The sequence below is a fragment of the Ambystoma mexicanum genome, chromosome 9, assembly GCF_040938575.1.
Source record: "Ambystoma mexicanum isolate Mex_15411 chromosome 9, UKY_AmexF1_1, whole genome shotgun sequence".
Taxonomy (NCBI): Eukaryota; Metazoa; Chordata; class Amphibia; order Caudata; family Ambystomatidae; genus Ambystoma; species Ambystoma mexicanum.
In genome coordinates this window covers 174,967,943-174,987,692 of record NC_090931.1, presented here as the reverse complement: position 1 = coordinate 174,987,692, position 19,750 = coordinate 174,967,943, and the positions used below count along the sequence as shown (strand labels likewise).

The 19,750-nt window shown below is 48.3% G+C and overlaps 1 protein-coding gene across 4 annotated transcripts in view; it reads left to right on the top strand.

The window, feature by feature from the left end:
- Nucleotides 1-19,750, top strand: part of HMBS (hydroxymethylbilane synthase) — a 174,197-nt gene that overhangs the window by 139,466 nt on the left and 14,981 nt on the right. For 2 of the 4 annotated variants that reach the window (XM_069614386.1, XM_069614385.1), the window contains exons 12-13: nucleotides 2,642-2,695; nucleotides 5,429-5,557. In XM_069614386.1, coding sequence (XP_069470487.1) covers nucleotides 2,642-2,695; nucleotides 5,429-5,557 — 183 coding nt within the window. The remainder of the gene's footprint in view (nucleotides 1-2,641; nucleotides 2,696-5,428; nucleotides 5,558-19,750) is intronic. The other 2 variants (XM_069614388.1, XM_069614387.1) reach the window with 1 other exon arrangement.

Sequence of the window (19,750 nt, the reverse complement as noted above, 5' to 3'; positions counted from 1 at the left end):
GCTCCTAAACCGACAAATAACTCTTTTTCTGGCAAACTACTTCCTCGAACATTGGCAAAGACTTAACCGTTTACTACCAGAACTGTGCTATCCTATCCAAGACTCTGAACCATTGACCTTGGCCTATACCTTTTGAATTGAATGGCCAGTTGTAGTGAACTGAAACTATTTGCCCTGCCTATGAAAGTAATTGTACTTAATTCTTATAACCTTTGTCTTTCTACCCCTTTTAAAAGTTATTGAAGTGCCATTTTGCTCCCACTTCAGGGGAGCCTAACTTGTTCAGAAACATATTAGTTGTGTACTGTAGTGTATTAAAATTGTGGTATTGAGGTGCTTCTTACTAGTGGAATATTTTCCAACTGACTGTGTAAATAAATGCATATTCTTTTACTAAGAAACCTTGAATAGTGTTTGTTTGAACTACTGTGATTGCAAGTCCTTTGTGTAACCTCTTGTACTGCTCACAATACTCTTGAGATAAGTCTGGCTCCTCAGCCACTGCTGCCACATAACTGTGTAGTACGGACTTGTACCAAAGGTGAGATTGTGCTGACACCTATAGTCTTAATTGTGTGTAGTGCTCCCAAAGAACTGCATGTAATTCTGCCTAACACTAAGTTGAAAGAGAAGCAGCCTAGAAGCAGAGTCAGGTTATATTGGTGGCAATAAGACAGACAGAAGAGGCAAAGAGGTTGCCCTTTTCTTATAGCCTAGAAAAGAAGAGTGCCTTGCCTACCTGTGGAGGTCGAAGAGCCTTGTCTTTAAAACACCTAACAATTCAAGTTGAAGTAGAACTAACTGTGATTGTGTATAATCCTGTCAGTGCATCTTACCCTGATGTTGGTTGTAGTAGTGGCATAATGTGGAACAAAGGAGTCTGTTCCCACGGCAACAGTGGTAGAAGGGGGTTGTCCAGAGAAAAGCAACACCCTAAGAAGCATCTTGACAATTATACCAAAGACACTGCAGAGGTCAGAAATCTAAAGTAGTTTTTGAAGCAGAAGGTGTTTCTTTATTCTTTGAACTGTGGTAAACCAATCCTGGAAGGAGATTACCCAGGATTACCATTGGTACTGTTTTCTTTACTGGAATTGGAAGGGGACCTTTTCAACAGAAAGTTGCAGAACTGTTACGAATGGATTTTTGTTTGGTGAACTTGCACTTCATTTGGAACTTACAAGAACTGGCTCAAGACTTTACTTCTCTTTTTGAACATTTGGGAGAAATTTACTTTGAGCAATACTGGGGAACGTATCGCATCCAGGACAGGTGAAGGATGAACGTCATCCAAATCAATTGGTTGTTGGTTATTCTTTTATTTATTTTGTTTGTTTTACTTGGAATGTTTGTGTTCCGTGTGAGTGCCAGTTGTGTTGATGCTAGGAGTAACTCCCTTAGACTAGGTAGGGTACTCTCTGTTGGAGTAGGTTTAGTGAGTATTAATTTGCACTTTTTACTTTTTAATAAAATGTTTAATTTGGATAAAAACACAAGCAGTTGTCCGCCTCGCATTACTGACCCATCACATTTACCACCTCCTGTTCGTAAACCACCACCTTGTACCCTCTCAACGTGCTCCCCGCTTCCTTCTGTTCTCTCACCACTACCTTCTTTCCTGATGTCTTTCTCTCTGCCTCTCCACCTCCACTGGGTGTTTCGTCACCTCTCCCCACTTAACTTAAATATACTTCTTGTGTCCTGCACCTTCTCAAGCCACCTCTGAACTAGTCTCCTTTTTTCTCACCTCCAGCAATCTCATTCACTCCAGGCTCCCACAGTTAGTTTCCAAATCCTGTCTAATTTATCTGGGCCTGTTCCCCTCCTTCTATGGCCTCCCCTCTTGAATCTTTAGCAGGTGTGTTGCAAAACAGCCACATTGGATTGGCGGATTTGAACTTGTGGTCTGTATTTGGCCCTTTCTGTAGGCTCCTCACCCCTCCTCTCCATATGTGGATCACTGAAGTGAGGAGATATCTGAGACAGCTGCCATCATGCCTGTGGTATTTATCTATTTTACGGTTGTCCTATGTACTGCACTGCCCCCTCCCCTTTTCCTCCCCAATTTTCCCCTTCCCCCTACCCTGCACTTGCGCGATCTCAATGTCACCTGGCCTAGTAGGATCGTTGGCTCGGTCTTCCCTCGGTTTCCCCTCCCTTGCCTCGTCGCCCCTTAAAACACTGGTGTATAGGAGTGTTATCAATGCCATATTAAATCATGTGCACTGTTTGGCTCAGAGGAGCAGCGTGCGTAGCCGGGTTTGATTTCGTGAGCCCATGCTTCTGTGAACAGACTTGTCTGTGCATGGTGCTCGCAAACTTCAACCAGGTTAAGTGCTTGATTGGGTATTTCTGCCCCACAAGGCCTGTCCTCCAGCAGTACTTTCTGTGAGGACTCTTATTTGGGCATCTGTTTACAGATTTCTTAAAGGGGCAAGCAGCCGAGTGAATGGGGTGGAGCAGGGAATCCTCTTCAGCGCCGCAGGTCCTCCATCACGTTGCACTTTTCGATATCTGTCCCCTGTGGTCACCGGTTCCCTAACCATTCGAGCAAGGCAGGGGACTTAGTCACACCAGTTAAGTGATTTATTTTTAGCATATTTGTTAACTGCTTATTCAACTCTCTGACTTTCTGTTCTAGGAGGGTGGCTGCAGCGTACCCGTGGCAGTGAACTCTACAGTGAAAGACTTCCAGGTATGGCATTTTGTTCTGATCAACCCTAACCACGTTCCCATCCAGAGCAGGAAGCCGAATTGTAGCGGGTATACTAGCAAACTAAAGTACAGCATGCAGCAATTGTCTGCATCCGAAAAATCAGGTCTTGAAATTGCTGGGTGCTATTTAGCTCCTAGTTACAGCCCAGGAGAGCCTCGTTGACACCAACCACTACGAGGGACTAAATTTGGCACCACGGCCCAACTGGTGCCACACAAATGTATCCCTGTGACACTTACCCTGTGCTTTTAGGAATGCTTATAAATGAGCATTAGGACGCAGCCAGAAGACATTTAAAGCATAATGGGGCGTGTATAATTGACAGAGTTATAGTTTGCATCTCATGAGGGAGTTAAATTTGCAGCATGCTATATAATCACTCTAGTTCCCATAGGTGAATCCTGCTTAGTAGCTCCTGCTAATCAAATCCTTATTTCGATCCCTAAGTGTATCACATGATGTAAGTTCAGGCAGCATCATTAAATGATTGGGAATTATGCACTGTAACATGTAATAGAAAATATATTGTCTCTGTGATGATCTACGCACCACCTCCTTACAGCCAATTGCTGAGGAAAATATCTTTAGAGGTCTCTACTCCAACAACTCTTCAAAAGTTGTTTTTGGGGAGTTTACGGAAACTATGGAGAAAATGAGGTATGAATCTGGGTTACTGCTTAGCTTCAGTGTCCTTCAGGTTGTATGATCTGGTTGCCCCACTCTCTGTAGTAACTCAATGTCCAATCATCAAAGGCGTTCTAGTACATCTACTGCTATATATTGACGATTCCGTCCATTTAGCAAGGACACTGATTGTCTTACAGGCACAAAGATAGGACTTCATTGTAATCCAGATACGTTTAAAGTTGTCTAAGATAATGGTCTTTGGCAGCTGCATGAAATCTAAACACAAAGTCAGAGGGTGAGAAGAGTCTTCAGGGAGCCAGGATAGCCAATGTCATGAAATCTAGATTATCTAGGTCTTTTTTGAATAGACTGAATACCTTTGGAACAGGTTGATGAATATCTATACTTGGGGAATGAATACCCCACCCACCACCACATGCTTTTTCATTTTTTGTTCCCAACTCGCTCTGATGTAGAGTATTTTGCCTGTGCACAGAAGTAAAATAAATATGGAATCCCATTCTGGAAATTAAATATCGAGCCTGTCACTTGTGGAAAGGATGGGCTTTAAGCAGTTTATTGTAAGCTACTTTATTGTTCATTATTTGTGTGGTGCTATGGTGATATAATGCTGTCAATGTGAGCAAACTCCTCTGGCGTGAGCTTAGATATTTCCATTCCACTGGTGATCATTAGCTGTCGTCAAATTAATGTTCACATACAAACTAGAAAGTGTGGATTTATCTTCTATTCATTGGTTCACCTCTGATCTGATTCATAGAAAAACAGCATCCTTGAATTTCAAAAAGTAAAATTTGCATTCTTATTACTGTTCGGGAGAGTTCTCAAGTCTTATGCTAATTCCCTTCTACCTTAGAGCCTCCAAGCTCTTTTGCTGGACTTTAGGACTTTTAATGTTTATCCTGGAGAGAGTGAGACCCTTTTCCCACTCTCTCATGTATTTTTCTTTGATTTAAACCCCGTGTTTCCTTTGGTTTTGGAGTCAGACAAACTCCATAGGCATCATCTTTTTACATTGTGACACACAGTGCCCTCAGTGTAGTGCCAGAGAGAAATCTGTTGGATTTCTGCTAAGATTTAAATACCTTCTGTCGGATAAACTACTGTTTCCAAGAGTAGTAAAGTGAAATTGACTTTATTTACCTTGTTCTCCTTGTAGACCCAAAACACACTATCTTACATAGAGTGCTGGAGGGGTTACTTAGTACCCACTTTGTCTGCATTCTCATGTAACATTTTTTGTTACCCTTTCTACAATTAATGGCTGGTGGCAGGGGTTTAATTTTCCTACCATTGTGCCTTTTTACCGCAGGATGAATTCTCAGCTGCAGTATTGCACCAATGGGGGCCCATTTTGTCAAAATGGCCCTGGTCTTCTTTTTTTCGCCATTTCTTGTTGGAAAGTGTCATGCACTCCATTCCGACCCTACCCACACTACCACGCGGCGGCGGTGTGCGCGTGGCCCGGCCTGACATCAGCAGGGGTCGTACCTGCTTTCGGGGGTCACCACGCCTGCCCGCGGGCCACTGTTGTCTTCGGCGGCTCGGCGCCGTGCTATTCCTGCAGCATCACAGCATTTGTGGCGCCGGCACGGATGGGGGCAGCCATGGCGCTTGTGGTCCCGTTGGACCTTCCTTCCTCACGGCCGCTCACGTGACCACACGCGTAGTGTTTACAAATTATGCTCACGCGTTGGTCACGTGATGCAGGCCCGAACCCAATTAGGGGCAAGCCAAGTTAGGTCACATGACCAGGAAGTACGCCATAAAAGAAGCTCACGCTCTCATTCAAACGCTTCTCAGCTGTTCAAACAGCGCGTGGCCATTTATTGCTCCTGACCTGCTTTTTCTTGTATATTGGAACCTGTTTTTGACCCTGAAGTGCTTTGGACTACCCTTATTGGATTTGGCAACCTAGGTTTGTTTACTCACACGGCTATGACCTCTGAACTTTGAAATTTGACTGCTTTGTTTACCCCTTTGGATTTGGTGAACTCGGAACTGCTTGTCTGGACTATTACGAACTACAGGATCATTCCTACGGATTGTTCTATTTCTTTTCAGTTTACTTTGGTACCCAAGTCTCACAAACCAAGAAGAGAACCCCTCAGGTGGACCCTAGTAGAGTTATTTCCATCTCGTTACACTCAGGGGGAACATCTAGGTGTAGAGCCAACATCGGTCTTCCCACGGGTAGGTGTCTTTGGCTTTCCTAACATACATTGTCTGTAGTTGCACTTTACTTGTCTAACCCAGTCCTTTTCTTGCAGCCACCCGGGATCCGGTGTTCCTTGTTCCTACCACCTGTTGTCTCAATAACCGGTCAGCAAGTTATTTTTATATCTCTCTGACTGGTGCTTGGGAATGGAGGTATACCTAACTTCGTGGATCTCAGATCGTGACAGAAGGGTCCTTCTTGAGATTTACTCTGTGTGCCAAACCAGGTTTGGTCCCTTTGTCTTTGGCGGGATTCACTGGTGAAGCCCGCCTCTAGCTCCAACGTGTCTGGCAGGGCAGGAAGTGAGGGAAGTTCCCGATACTCCCTGTGCTTAGTCTCCTTGGTAACAGGAAAGCACCCAAAGTTGATTGGCTGACTAGCTGGCTGTCCTTGCAGGACAGCCACCTGGCTTTGTGATTGACAAATAGGCTGCGAATGAATGGGAGAAACTTGCATAAAAGGCGAGGTCTTTTGCAAGAAAGGCAGATTCGCCCAATGGATGAAGGAACAGAAGAAGAAACTGGAAGAGAAGCTTGCTGCACCCTCCTGGACCATTGGTTTGCCCGGTGAAGCCCTGCTGCATTGCTAAAGCTCAGAATTTCTAATAGACTAGAGAAGCACAGAAAGGACAACTTGTCCCGATGGGTTGGTGGGACTGATCAACCACAAGACGAACTCGACTAGGACCCCTCTTTCTGCTGGCTGTACATCTTTGCTGCTGGAAACCGAGTGCCAGGGGACAGGAACACCAGAATCGAGAGCATCGTCTTTAAGCCGGACCCGAGCTCCAGGAAGATCCTCCAGACTCCCTCTAAGCAGGACTAAACAAGCCTGAGCCACCTCAACAGAGTGCTGGACCCCAGAAGCAAGGAAAGTCCACAAGGTGCCCAAGAACCGCAGTGGTGCTATTTGCTAGTAGCTGAAACCGCAAAGTGCCACTGATCTGGAGTGTGCCCATTGCTGCCACCGACCTTCAAACCGTAGTGCCGGAGTCCCTAGACTTCCTCCCTCTTGTCCCCACGACCGAGGCCGGCGCAGGAACAACAAGATCTGCAGGACTAGAACAGGAACAGAAGCCAGCTGGAACCTTTTCTTCAGACTCAAGGTACTGTGTAACTAGAGGTACTTACCTCTTGTTGTGTGTAGCTAGCTTGCTCTCACTGGAGACTTGCTTTTGCTGCCTTTTGCAGAGTTGTTTGCATCTTTGCTTCTCATAATCCACCCAGCTTGTGGCCCAACAGTGATTCTTTCTACTATAAAACTCTCTCTAACTTTGTGCAAGACTTTTGTGCTGTCTACAAGAAGCACCTCAGCTCCCCTAGACTTTGCTCAATTGACATTGGCTATCCTGGCTCCCTGAAGACTCTTCTCACCCTCTGACTTTGTGTTTAACTATCCATCCAAAAAGTCATATATATCTTACTTGTATAGCTGGGAAAGGGTTAACCTATATTTCATTAGGGAATTGAAAAGTGCTTACCTGTTAGCGAAACTTGTTAACCTTTGTTTCCTTCCCTAACCTTTTCCTTTTTGCCATAACTTCAGTATTACAATTTAAGTGTGAAAAGTGATATATTCATGTCCACATTGTCCTAACTATTGAAGTCACCTCAGGGTGTAGTAAGTATCTGTGTGCCATTCCAAAAGGTTATCTACTTACTTAATAGAACTGAAGGAGTGTATTATTGAAGTGTATTTTATTGTTGCCAATTGCTCCCCTTCTAAAGAAGGCTTATTTTAAAACTGACTTAAATTAATAAATGATTATTTTATCGAGAAACCTTGAGTATAAGTGTTATTTGAATACCCATCAATGTGAATGTTTATGTTGCAACCCTACAGCTCACATTGGCCCCTCTTGAGATAAGCCTGGCTGCTCAATCACTCTACCAACTTGTGTTACCTATTGCAGAGGGGACAAGGCTGGTGTAGTCTCCCACAAGGTTACTACATACAATCTTGCCTAACAATTACTAAGGATATTCTAGTGAAACTGGACACCAAATAGCCTCATCTTTTAGTGCACCAGACAAACAAAAACATTGGCTTTTCTCTTCTTTAATTACACTATACTTTATTATAAATGTACAATTAACAGTAATCATAAAAGAACATTTCAAATATACGGTCATCTTGTGGGGTTCGTAAAAATTATGCAGAGCACAATTTCCACCAAGTATAAAATCTTTTAAAACAGTCTGAGTTTATCAATTCTTTTTGTTGTACCGAGATTCTCATTTGTTTCCATGACTGTACTCTTATGCCCCGTGCCCTTTCCTCCATTCTGATGGAATGCCCCACAGAACTGAGAATGGGATCAGAGTTGTTGAATAGCAGCATTTTATGAACATTCTTGCATTTGCGCACAAGCCGCTGCCTGTGCCGTGCTACACTTAAATCGTGGACACAACACTTGCGACATATACCCAATGGATTCCGGACTTTGCGGGTTGCTCAGGAAGCTTCGATTCTACCTCCTGTTTGCTTCAAGACCACTTGTGGCAGTCATGTGATGTATGCAGTTCCTTTTCAGGGAGGTACCAGGTAGCCTGCTTTGCACGCTGGGAGCAGACCTTTGGAATCTCTGCACCGCGAAGGATATAGGACTTTGTTGTCAGAAAGGTGAGGAAAAGAAAGAATAGTGGAAATGTCTGCAAGAAGAGCACCCTGCGTGTAAGACAGCCTCTCGAGGTTGGAACCACGTAAGAGAAGGAGTACAGATCTTCTCCATGCACCCCACGGCTTGGTGGAGCACACCGGGTAACGGGCCGAGGTGCCACACAGGATTAGTGCTGCACCACAACGATCTACTTGTGGGGCCTCAGCACGGAAGGGGGGAATACCCCTGACTGGACAATAGGAACCAACACAACTACGCCATTGGAGGAGGCACAATCCTCCTAGCTCGAACCACGCTAGATAACCCAGTGCTGGCTCCACAGAGCAACGGCTTGAGAGGGAGAAATATTTAGCTTTTTGGTAGCGTAGATGGAGCAGCCAGGCCTATCTTCGGAGGGAGAGAGGGCTGTAAGAAAGTACAAAGAACCTCTCTAGCGCAGACCATTGCCCAGCTCTGGGTGAATGCATGCATTCTGTGCACAGGCTCAGGGACCGATACACCAAAAAAAAAAAAAAAACAATATTCCTCCCCTACAACCATTCTCAAGAGGAGTGCAGGGGGGAAAGAAGGTGTTGGAATGAACCAGGACCGCTGCTTTTACTTATAGACAACCGGTGAAACCGATCTGTGCCTTGCGCGATTGGTTGAGGTTGAGAGCACAGGCCACGTCAGGATGGCATGTACGGCAGGGCCATGTAGAAAATAGGCCTCTGCTGCACTAGGGCAAGCACCGGATTCTGGAAACCTAATAACTGATTGGAGGCACTGATATAACCACTTCTCCAAGCACCCAAATCGGTGCTAGAACAAAGCATACTCATTCTTATGTGCCAAGGATTGAGTGGGCAGCTCCAAGCTTAGACCAGTACGCAAAATCCCCACCTGCCCTACACTTCAGAGCGGGACTGTGGTGAATGGCCACACTCAAACATTGCTGTCAAGACCCATAAGGTCCAGGAGAAGCATACTAAGGACCACAAACTTTAAACAATTTGTCACAGGCCCAGACATGTGGCTGTTTTTTTGTGTATAATCAAAGACATTTTGCCACCGACTGATGCACCGAGTCCTTCTGGGGGGTGTACAACCAAATGCTATGCTGTTACAAAAGGGCCCGCTTCTCCCGCCGGCACCACCTGCAGTGCCAGCGGGAACCAGTGCTCTATCCATGCAGGATTCAACGGAAACTGCACAACCCACTGGTTCGTGCAGGGATGACTATCCGGACAATAGCTGCCAATCTGTCTGGAATCTTTATGAAAGATACATGGATATAATGGAATATTTGGAGCTACAAATTACAGAGGTGCACCCTTTGGAATCCTGGATACTTTCTGAAATATTAAGCAAAATGCCAGATAAATAAGATATACCGATTTAGCTAGACGTTCTGGCAGAAGCCAAGAAAATTTGGGGGAAAACCACACAATGTAGCCCCAGTTGATTCAAAAGTTAGATGCCAGGTACAGACAGGCATCAATGTAGAAGTTGTGTATGACCTCAAATCCGCAAGCGCATTCAGTGATTGTGTCGGTGGCTGGCTGGAACACAGGGTCGAGTAGTGGGTCCATTACACCATCTGGCAAAGAAGAAGAGGCTTTGGAGAAAGCAGGAGAAAAGATTATTCAAATAGTATACTAGACCTCAGACAAGCAAACCGTGAAGCAAGCCTAGCAGCTTGCAACAATGAATTATGGAAGGAAATGGAGGACTTTGCTGGGACCACAAAGATGACAGCAAAGTGCAATACCTAGCAGGTTTACGCGAGGATTGACAGGCAGCACACGACCTGTTGGACTCAGCGGTAGGACAGGTCGACACTGTTAGGACAGTTTTTCTGACGTCCAACTAAGGGCATAGTAAAACCATACAACTGAGACAGTTTAAAACTCAAATCTTGGTTTCTGATGCTTGTTAATCTGCTTAGAATCACATGCTGTGCATAGTCCGACATCCAGTGTCACTGCGCAGTATTGCATTTTGTTTTTCGTAGTCGAAAAGGGGATGTCGACATAGGCGTGTCTGTAATACTATCCCTATAGTGAGGTGTAGTGTACCCAAAATCCCTCACGCGTCGAGGTCCCTCTGATTGTTTTTTTCCTGCCCAGAAAAGGTCGCCTTAATGCGGAGCTCGTAAGAGACACTGCAATACCATTTTTCGACCCTTGGTCGTTTCTTGTTAGTTATCGCTAAATCCAAACACCTCTGGCCCTCCTTCGACGGCCTAGCTGTTTCCCCCAGCCGAGTCAAGATCTTCTACGGCGGTGGTTTCGACGGAGGCGAACCAATCGGCGCTGCCGAACACGTGGCCCGGCCTCGATGGCCTTTACAATAGGGAGAGTGGGGGTTGTGGGAAACTTCTGTTTCATTTCTAGAATGCCTTTCTCTCTCACCCCCCTTTCCTTTGGGGTCGTTATCACTTTTCCCTGTATCCTCAGCTATGGAAAGGACTCCCTTTTAGATTTTTCCTGCGTTGCAACAGCAAATTCACGTGGAGAGATGAGCATAAGCGGTGTAACCACGGCTTACCCCTCGACCACAACGAGGACGGCTGCGCGGCCTGTAAACTACTTCGCCCAAAGACTTTAGAGGACCGCAGGGTCAAGAGGTGGGCAGCCTACGCTATGTCAAAGGCTGATTCCTCACCCGCTGCCGCCGAATGTGATGTGGGGGACAGTGATAATGCTACCTCTGTATCGAAGGTGGTCGACCTCTCTAAGGAGCGTTCCCGCTCCTTTGCGTCTGTCCCCGGCCCCGACAGGTTCGGCAAACGCCCTACTTATGGGGATGTACAACCCGTGCGACGCCGACGCACATGGAAAACATAAAACTAAACACACAAACCATGGCCCTCCTTTGACTAAGTCAAAGAAAGCCCTAGCGCCAATGGAGACGCCGGATCGTCCGACAGCCTCCGCCGACCGTAAGGGTCGCAAGCCCTCTCCGCAACCACAGGCGTGGCTAGCGACTGGGCCGTCCACAAATAAGGGCGCGATCACTAAAACGCCAGACGCCACGCCTCGTAAGAGCGACCGTCAACGAAAACGTCCCACAAACGCCAAAGACCGTGCAAGATGAGCCCTCGACAGAGAGCTTAGTCATCGAGAGCTTGGCTAGAATAGTCTCCTCTGATGCTCAGAGACGGACGGCGAGGGAGTCGCCGAAACAGACGGAAGGTACACCGGAACCTCCACCACCGTCGAAAGAAAGACCTAGCCCACGAGAAGGGTTCTCTGAGGGCGAGGGGAGTATATCCTCTAAGCTTTGGGAGAGATCTCGACAGCTACAGGTGGAAGAGCACCCCTTCCCGCCTCCAGAACGTTCGGGGTTACCCCAGTGGACTTTGGAAAGATTTCAATCTTGTATGGACAAACTGGATAGGTTCATGTCCACACCCTGAACACGTTAAAGGCCAAGAGAGATACTTCATGAAGAATATCCAAGACTCTTTGACCCACTTCAGGAGGATATTAATGCATATGACCTCACTGAAGAGGACACTCACTTTCAAGAGGATGAAGAATTCATAAATAACGAGGATCTACAAGACCCTGCAGAAGGTTTTGAAGACTACCCAGACATGGGTGGTAAGGGCTTCGAAGGCCCACAGCCTTGGCAGTCTCCAGGGGCATCAACAGACCCAGACGTCCTGGATCTGTCCTCTCCTCAGACCACACCATTCAGAAACCCGTCACCTGTGGATGACCAGCCCACTTTCAATGCTCTGCTACGTTTAGGCAGCAGCACGTTTTGAAATTGATACAGGGGAAGTTACTCCAGATATAGACTTTGTGGAGAAAATAATTAAGGAGAAACCTCCTACTAGTCGGGCCATTCCCCTTCTTGCCTCAGTCAAAAGACGACTCACACCATCTTTATCAACACCGGCATTGGTTAGAGGGGTCAACCCAAGAATTGAGAAACTCTTCAGTCCCTCACCATCAGACCCATTATATATTAGAGGTCACTCTATACCTGATTCCTTGGTAGTAACCACCACAAGGAAGAGGGCAGGGGTTCCGCTATCTACTAGCGAAGCACCCCCAGACAAGAAGGGAATGAAACTTAATGCCTTGGGAAAAAGAATTACTTCCTCGGCAGGTTTCTCAACCAGAATTGCCAATAACAATACCTTGCTGGCAAGCTATGCTGATGCCCAATGGGTAAAGTTACGTGAAGGCCTCGAAGAAGTCCCTGAGCCCTTACAAACCCGGTTGTTAGCCACTGTAACAGAGGGTACTCTAGTAAACCAGTGCATCGTTAAAAACATGCTAGATGCTGCAGAGACAGCTGGCCGGTCATTAGTCCAGGGGATATTTCTCAAGCGTCACGTCTGGCTCAGGAACTCGGGTTTTAAGCCAGAAACCCAGGCGTCCCTCATAAACAAACCAATTGAGGACTCAAACTGTTTGGTAAGGCGGTGGACGACGCTCTGGAGACGGCTAAAAATTTGATACACTTAAAACCCTGGACCAGATCACAAGTCCTCCTAACAAGCGAGGTTACGGCAACAGACGATATTTTCGCGGCCAACGTTAAAACCAACAGCAATAACAACAGTACTCCTCAGCAGGCAATTGGTCCTCCACCCAAGGAACCAATGCACAATATGCTCAGAGGACAACGTCGTTGGAAGGGAAGAGGTTGGGATCCCACTCCCAGAGGCTCCCTGGCTACCAACACCAAATGACCCAAAGGTTCGGGTCCCATCCCATGCATCTCCGGTCAGGGGCCAGTTAACATCATTTCTACCAGCATGGGAGGGAATAACTACAGACCGCTGGGTACTGTCTACCATAGCCCGTGGTTACTGCATCGAATTCAGTCGTCCCTGACATTCAGACACCCAAGGAGAAGACGCCTATCACCAGAGCACCTCACCATCCTTCTTCAAGAAGTCGAACTGCTACTGGAAAAAGGAGCAATAGAGGTCGTGCCTCTATCACAGGTAAAGGAGGGTATTTATTCAGTGTACTTCCTTGTACCCAAAAAGGATTTAACCATGCGCCCTGTACTAGATCTTCGCCCAGCGAACAAATTTGTCAAACGCCAAAAATTTTGCATGCTGACTTTACAGGAAGTAATTCCCCTGCTATCTCAGGGGGATTACATGGCAACACTGGACATGAAAGATGCATGCTTTCATATTTCAATGTTGCCAGTGCACAGAAAATACCTCAGATTTATGATAGAGGACAAATACTACCAGTTCAAAGTGCTACCCTTTGGCATAGCGTCAGCACCAAGGGTATTCACGAAAGTACTGGCAGTAGCAGCGGCCCACCTGCGCAGGTTGTCCATTCCAGTATACCCTTACCTCGACGATTGGCTCATAACAGGGGATTCTTACGAGACTTGCTTCTCAAATACCCAAAAGACTAGACCTTTTGTTCCAACTGGGCTTCTCCATCAACAAGAAGAAGTCCAGCCTAGACCCCAGTCAAGTCAAGCTATTCCTAGGGGCTCTAATTCGAACAAAGGATGGCCTCGTCTTCCCCCCCAACGAGAGGGTCCAAAAGTTGCTGTTTCAGATTCCTCAATATGTAGCCAGTCGAGAGGTGACAGTACGCAAGGCCATGCGGTTGCTAGGAATGATGGCGTCATGTATTTATTTGGTACCTCACACGCGACTGCGCATGCTTCCAATGCAAGAGTGGCTCAACAGCCAGTGGTGTCAGGCCAGCGGACAATGGGACAATCTAGTGGTGGTCTCGCAGGCCCTGGTTCTCTCGCTACGGTGGTGGTCGAAGGAAAACCTTGTAATAGGGAGACCATTCGCCACCCCCACAGTGGAAGCCACTCTAACCACCGACGCATCCCTCACAGGATGGGGTGCTCACCTTTCCCATCAGACTGCACACGGAGTTTGGACCCCGAATGTGGCTTTCAAACACATAAACTTGCTGGAACTACTGGCAGTCTTCAAAGCATTGAAGGCTTTCCAGACACACCTTCAATGGAAGACAGTGCTGGTCCGAACAGACAGCACCAAGGCCATGTACTACCTGACCAAGCAGGGGGGCACTCACTCTCCAGGACTGTCCAAGCTGTCCCAGAACATATGGAAGTGGGCTCTCAAACACAACCTTGTTCCTATTATCCCAACATGTACCAGGGGAACTCCATCTTCTGGCAGACAAACTCAGCAGAGACTGCCTTCTGCCCGCAGAGTACGAATGGCGATTACAAGAAGACATCGTCTCCAGTGTTTTCGCAGAATGGGGCTTCCCAGAAATAAATCTGTTCGCGACTGTGGAGAACACCCAATACCAAGATTACACCTCCAGGTACCCCCAGAACCGCTCCAAGGGGAAACGGTCTCTGGATTTCATGGTCAGGGAAATTTGTTTACGCTTCCCCCCCCCCCCACCGGCTCCCCTTCTCAACAAGATGGTGCACAAGGGGAGCCACCAGGGGGTGCTGAGATGTGCTGACGCTTCTCAGCCGATCTCCTCCCCAGGGCGCTGCATTTTTGAGTTAGGAGCCCCCCCCCCCCAGCCTTAATGCAACCAGGCCCTTACCTCCCCTGGAGGAGTCTGACGGCGTCTGGAGTCTGCGGAGCGCAATCCCGGTGCTGAACGGTGCCGGAATCACGAAGATTGCAGCATTGCGATTGGAGACGCTCTGAGCCTGGTGAGCGTCCCCACAGCGAGAACCTCGCGGGCCTGGCCTGCCGTCTGGTGGGGGAGGGGCAGAGGCCTGCAGTTCGCCGTGGTCTTTTGTGGCGATACGGGAGACCTCCACCCGGCGCAGTGACGAGTCGTAGCGGGAGGTCCCCCATACTGCAGCAGGCAGACTTGGCGGAGCGGAATTGTAAGGTGGCCAGGCGCGGGATACACACTGATAAACCTGGCCTACAGATGTCCTGTACGGGTACACAGTGGTGCTGGACTTTGGTGATTGGGACACGGGTCCCCTGGCCCGTTCCCTGGATTCGGCAGCGGCGTGGCGAGCCCTGGACTTATGGGGGTTGAGGATCCTGGAGCTGCTGGGGAGAAGTGAGTCTGGGGGCCGCTGAGGGAGGCCGCCTGCGGGGCCTTCTTGCGGCTGACCTGTGCCCGGGCTCGGACTCGGTGGTGGCCCTCCCCCCCAGCTGTGTAGACTTGTATTGTGAGGAGCGGAAGCCTGTGGTGGGCCGCTTCCGATCGCAACCCTCTGAAGGACCCTCGCCCCGCGTTGTGGGCAGTCGGACATCACCAGGGGGACCCCTGGGCTGCTGGAGGCGGACTGTGCACTTTTGCGCTTTGGGACTGCTGGGCCTGGGACGGGGGTCTCCGGATCGGCGCCCTTGGACCCAGCGCCTGCGGAGGCGGAGACCGTGTTCGGAGGGGGAGGGGGCCGCCGGAGTCACACGGTCCCACAGGCTATGGTGGTAAGGCGCTGGAGAGGCGCGTGCGGCGACTTCACCCTGTGTCCTACGGAGTGTTTGATCAATTCCTCTCATATTCTCCTACAACTCTATTGACCCATCTCCATGCTGTGCAGTATTACATTTTTCCTTTCAACCGAGCAGTTTCTTTACACTTAGCTGGGCTCACCCTAGTGGCAATCTGTTTATCAAGGCACCTGCAGCTTAATGAAGTGGCTGCAACGTGGGGGTGTATGGACATCTTAAACCCAGAGGAGCTCAGCCAACAACCTAAGAGGGCCTCGATCTGAGTGGTGCGGCCCGGCTCTATCATTTTTGGATGCATATCGCTTGGGTCAGAGAAGTGCCGCGAGACACTTGTTTTACTTGGAGTGGTGATTATATGGGTGCTTGCTCCTACGACACTCACCCTCTATTGGAATGCTGCACTGCTGGGGGGATTGAATAGATCATCCGAGCCGGTTTCCTTCTTAGCGGTGAGTGCTCTGTTTGCTCAGTTCCTCATACACTGCTGGTCTGAGGGGGAATCCGGCACTCCTCCTTGGTCCCCTGGCCCCTCGCCTCCTTATGCTGTAACTGGGTGTTCGCACGCTCACTGCGTGTGGAGGGGGACCTCGCTTTGTACCGAGAGTGTGGCTCTGGAGGGCGAACGGCTCGAGGTGGGCTTTATAATTCTGGAGTGCAGGAGGTGAGAGACTGAACCCTGTGTCATTTCCATTGAGAGTCCAAGGGGTTAGTGTCTACTAGATTAGTGGCTGCCCTGGAAGTGGATGCTTGGGGTGCAGGTGTTGCAGAGATTCAGGCGCTCTCCCACTCAGGAGAAAACTCCCACTATGCATGATACAAAGCAGCCTGATACAATGGAATCTTCAGATATGAGTCGTAATATGGTGGCTTTGCTGGAGGAGATCCGTGGCTTTCGCGCGGATATCAGTAAGAGGCTGGATTCCCTTGATAAGAAAGTGGACGATGTGGAGGACCGCGTTCAGGCTCTAGAGGCAAACCAATCCGCTGCCGACCTCTTTGAGACACAATGCGTCTTGTAGATCTGGAGAGAAGGGAGGAAAACATTTTGCTCAAACTGGACGATTTAGAAAATCGAGACCGGCGCTCCAATCTCAGATTCCTTGGGGTTCTGGAACAGGAGGGGGAGACGCAAGCGGACATTAGGCAAAAGGTCAAGGAAATAATAAACTCTTTATTCGGGGGTGAAAATACTGATGTCCCTACCATCGATAGAGCACACAGAGCTGGAGGCTGCAGGGGTGCCCCTCGCTCTATCTTGGTGAAGTTTCATTACTTTGTTGAGAAATCTAAAATACTGGAGCTGGCCCGCAGGGGAGGCCCGATTGACTGGAAAGGCGCCATGATATCCATATATCAAGACCTGTCAGTGCTCACTCTGGCTCGCCGGAGAATTTGTGGCCCCTTGATGAAGTGGTTGCAGGTCAAGGGAGTGCGATATAGGTGGGGGCATCCCCTTTTGCTCTCCTTTGAGTTCAATGGCGAGAAATATGCTCTTGTTTCAGAAGCTGACATCCAGAAGGCGATGAGAGAATTGTTGAGCGACCCTCATATGGAACGGGAAGCAGTTTGTGAAGGCCCCAGCGAAGGCCATCATAAAGAATCCTCTGGGTTCCTGGGGTGGCAGCGTGTCCGGGGACACAGGAAGTACAGGAAAATGACGCCCCCCTCTCCGGGACTTTCGGGGACCTGACTGGGGGGTTCTAGCTGTTTGTGTTTTCCCGTTCTTCGCTGGAGGGCCTTGAAGTGGGTCTTGGGATAGTAACATGGAACCTAGTATGGTAAATTTGGTTTGGCTACATACCCGGATTGTTTTTTTTTTTTTTTTTTTCCATGAAGCCGGGGGGGGGGGGGGGGGGGAGGGGGGCTCTGGATGAGATGTGTGTGTGTTTTTTTTTTTTGCGGTTTGTTCGCCCTGGTGGAGGCGATCCATGGTGGCCTGAAGGCTCGACAAGGAGATGTTGCAGCCCTTTCAGGCGCTCATAGGTTGGGGTGTTGGGGATGGGGGGGTGGATTGGGGGGGAGGGGGAAGTGTTCGAGCTATGGAGGTTGTGAGGTTTAACTGGTTTTTCATTGTTAGGATGTTCTGCACAAGAATTTCAGAGCTAAGCATGTACGTCGGCCTCCAGCAGGAGGCGATTGGAGCATTTGGTTGTTCTTATGGGTGATTCTATCCATCCTTTGTCGGTGGGGTCCCTAAATGGGCGAGGTTTGAACTCTCCAACAAAGAGGTCATTGATTTTGAGGGAGTTCATCAAGCTCAAGATGCACTTCTTCTTTGTTCAGGAATCTCACTGGATTAAGGGGAGGGAACCTGCCTTCAAGTCCAGGGCTATTCAGTATATGTTCAGAGCTTCCTACGAAACAAAGAGAGGGGTTATTCTTTTGGTTTCTCCTGATGCTCATTTCACTCCCAGGACACACAAAACGGTTCCGGAGGGGCGTTTCCTCATGGTTAAGGGAGAGGTGAAGGGTCGTTTGTTCACCTTTGAGGGAGTTTATGCCCCTAACGAGGCCCAAGACGTGTTTTGGCAGAGGTTGGGGCGAAGGATTAGAGACTTCGCAGAGGGAACAATAATAGTCGGGGGAGACTTTAACATGGTATTATCCCCAGATAGGGACAGAAAATTGACCAAACCCAGCCCAGACTTTAGGTCACAACAGAAGTTAGCAGATACGTGTGCCCAGGTGAACGAGGAATTGGGCTTGGTCAATGCCCTAGACCCTCTCTACACTTATTATTCTTCAGTACATCAGTCCTTTTCCAGGATTGACCATGTGCTGGTAGATTCCTCAGTTCGGGACTACATTACGGATTTTGGAGTAGAGACAGTCCCTTGGTCTGACCATGACCTACTTAAAGTCAATTTGGGAGTTCCCCTGACTGCTCATAGAGCATCGCGATGGATATGCAATGACTCCCTGTTACAGGACAAAGAGCTGCGTCAATCTCTCCTATCCTCTATCAGTGACTATTTCACGTTAAACGATACTGGTGATGTTGATATTAGAGGGGTGTGAGACGCATTTAAGGCTACCATCAGAGGTGTTCTAATAGAAATGGGGGCAAGGAGAAAGAAGATACGGTCCAGTGAGGAAAGTAAACTTGGGGAACAAATCTTGGTTATCCAGCCAGGGGGCGGGGGGGTGAATTAAAATCACAGATGAGTCCAGTTCAACGCGAACGCCTTCAAAAACGTAGAGTGAAACTGTCTGCACTTCTCATTGGACAGACGGAGAAAAAACTGCTGTTTCTGAAACAGTGCTACATGGAAAGGGGGGAAAAGGCGGACAGGATCCTGGCCTGGAAGTTGAGAGAACTTCGCAAAAGCAGGCGACTCAATCGTATTATTGATCAGCAGGGGGAAAAATGGTTGGAAGATGCACAAATTGCAGAGCAGTTTAAAATGTATTATGAAAGGCTTTATGCTTCAGAGTATTCGGGAGATGGCTCCGATGTGGACCGTTTTTGTGGTTCGCTCCCGCTTCCTGGTCTTTCACGAGAGTGCGCTGCCTCTCTAGAGCTTTCCATCACCCCTCAGGAGGTGGTTGAGGCTATTGCTTCTTTGAAGAACGGTACTGCTCCGGGGGATGATGGGTTTACTGTCCGATTTATTTATTTATTTATTTATTTATTTTTAAGACATTTCGGTCCACTTTAGCCCCGTTTCTAGCTAGGGTGTATAACGGTGCATTGGATTCGGGCTGCCTTCCCCCCTCCATGATGTCAGCTCTCATTGCGGTCATTCCTAAGGAAGGGAAGGACCCCTCGCTCTGTCAATCCTACAGACCTATCTCTCTCTTAAACATTGATGTGAACATTTTTGCTAAACTTCTGGTGAACAGGTTGTCTAGGTTTCTCCCCTCTTTGGTTCATGGAGATCAAGTAGGTTTTGTCCCCGTACGCCAGGGATCTGACAATATCAGGAAAACGCTGGGCTTGATGTACGAGGTGTCCAGACGAGAGTCAGAGGCTTATCTCCTCTCGCTGGACTCTGAAAAAGCTTTTGACCGCGTTGAGTGGCCATATATGACGAAAGTGCTCCGGAAGCTGGGTTTTGGCGACAAATTCTGTGGCTGGGTCTCGGCTTTGCATAACGGTCCATCTGCGCGGGTGTTAGTTAATGGCTGTACGTCCTCAAGTTTTTCGCTATC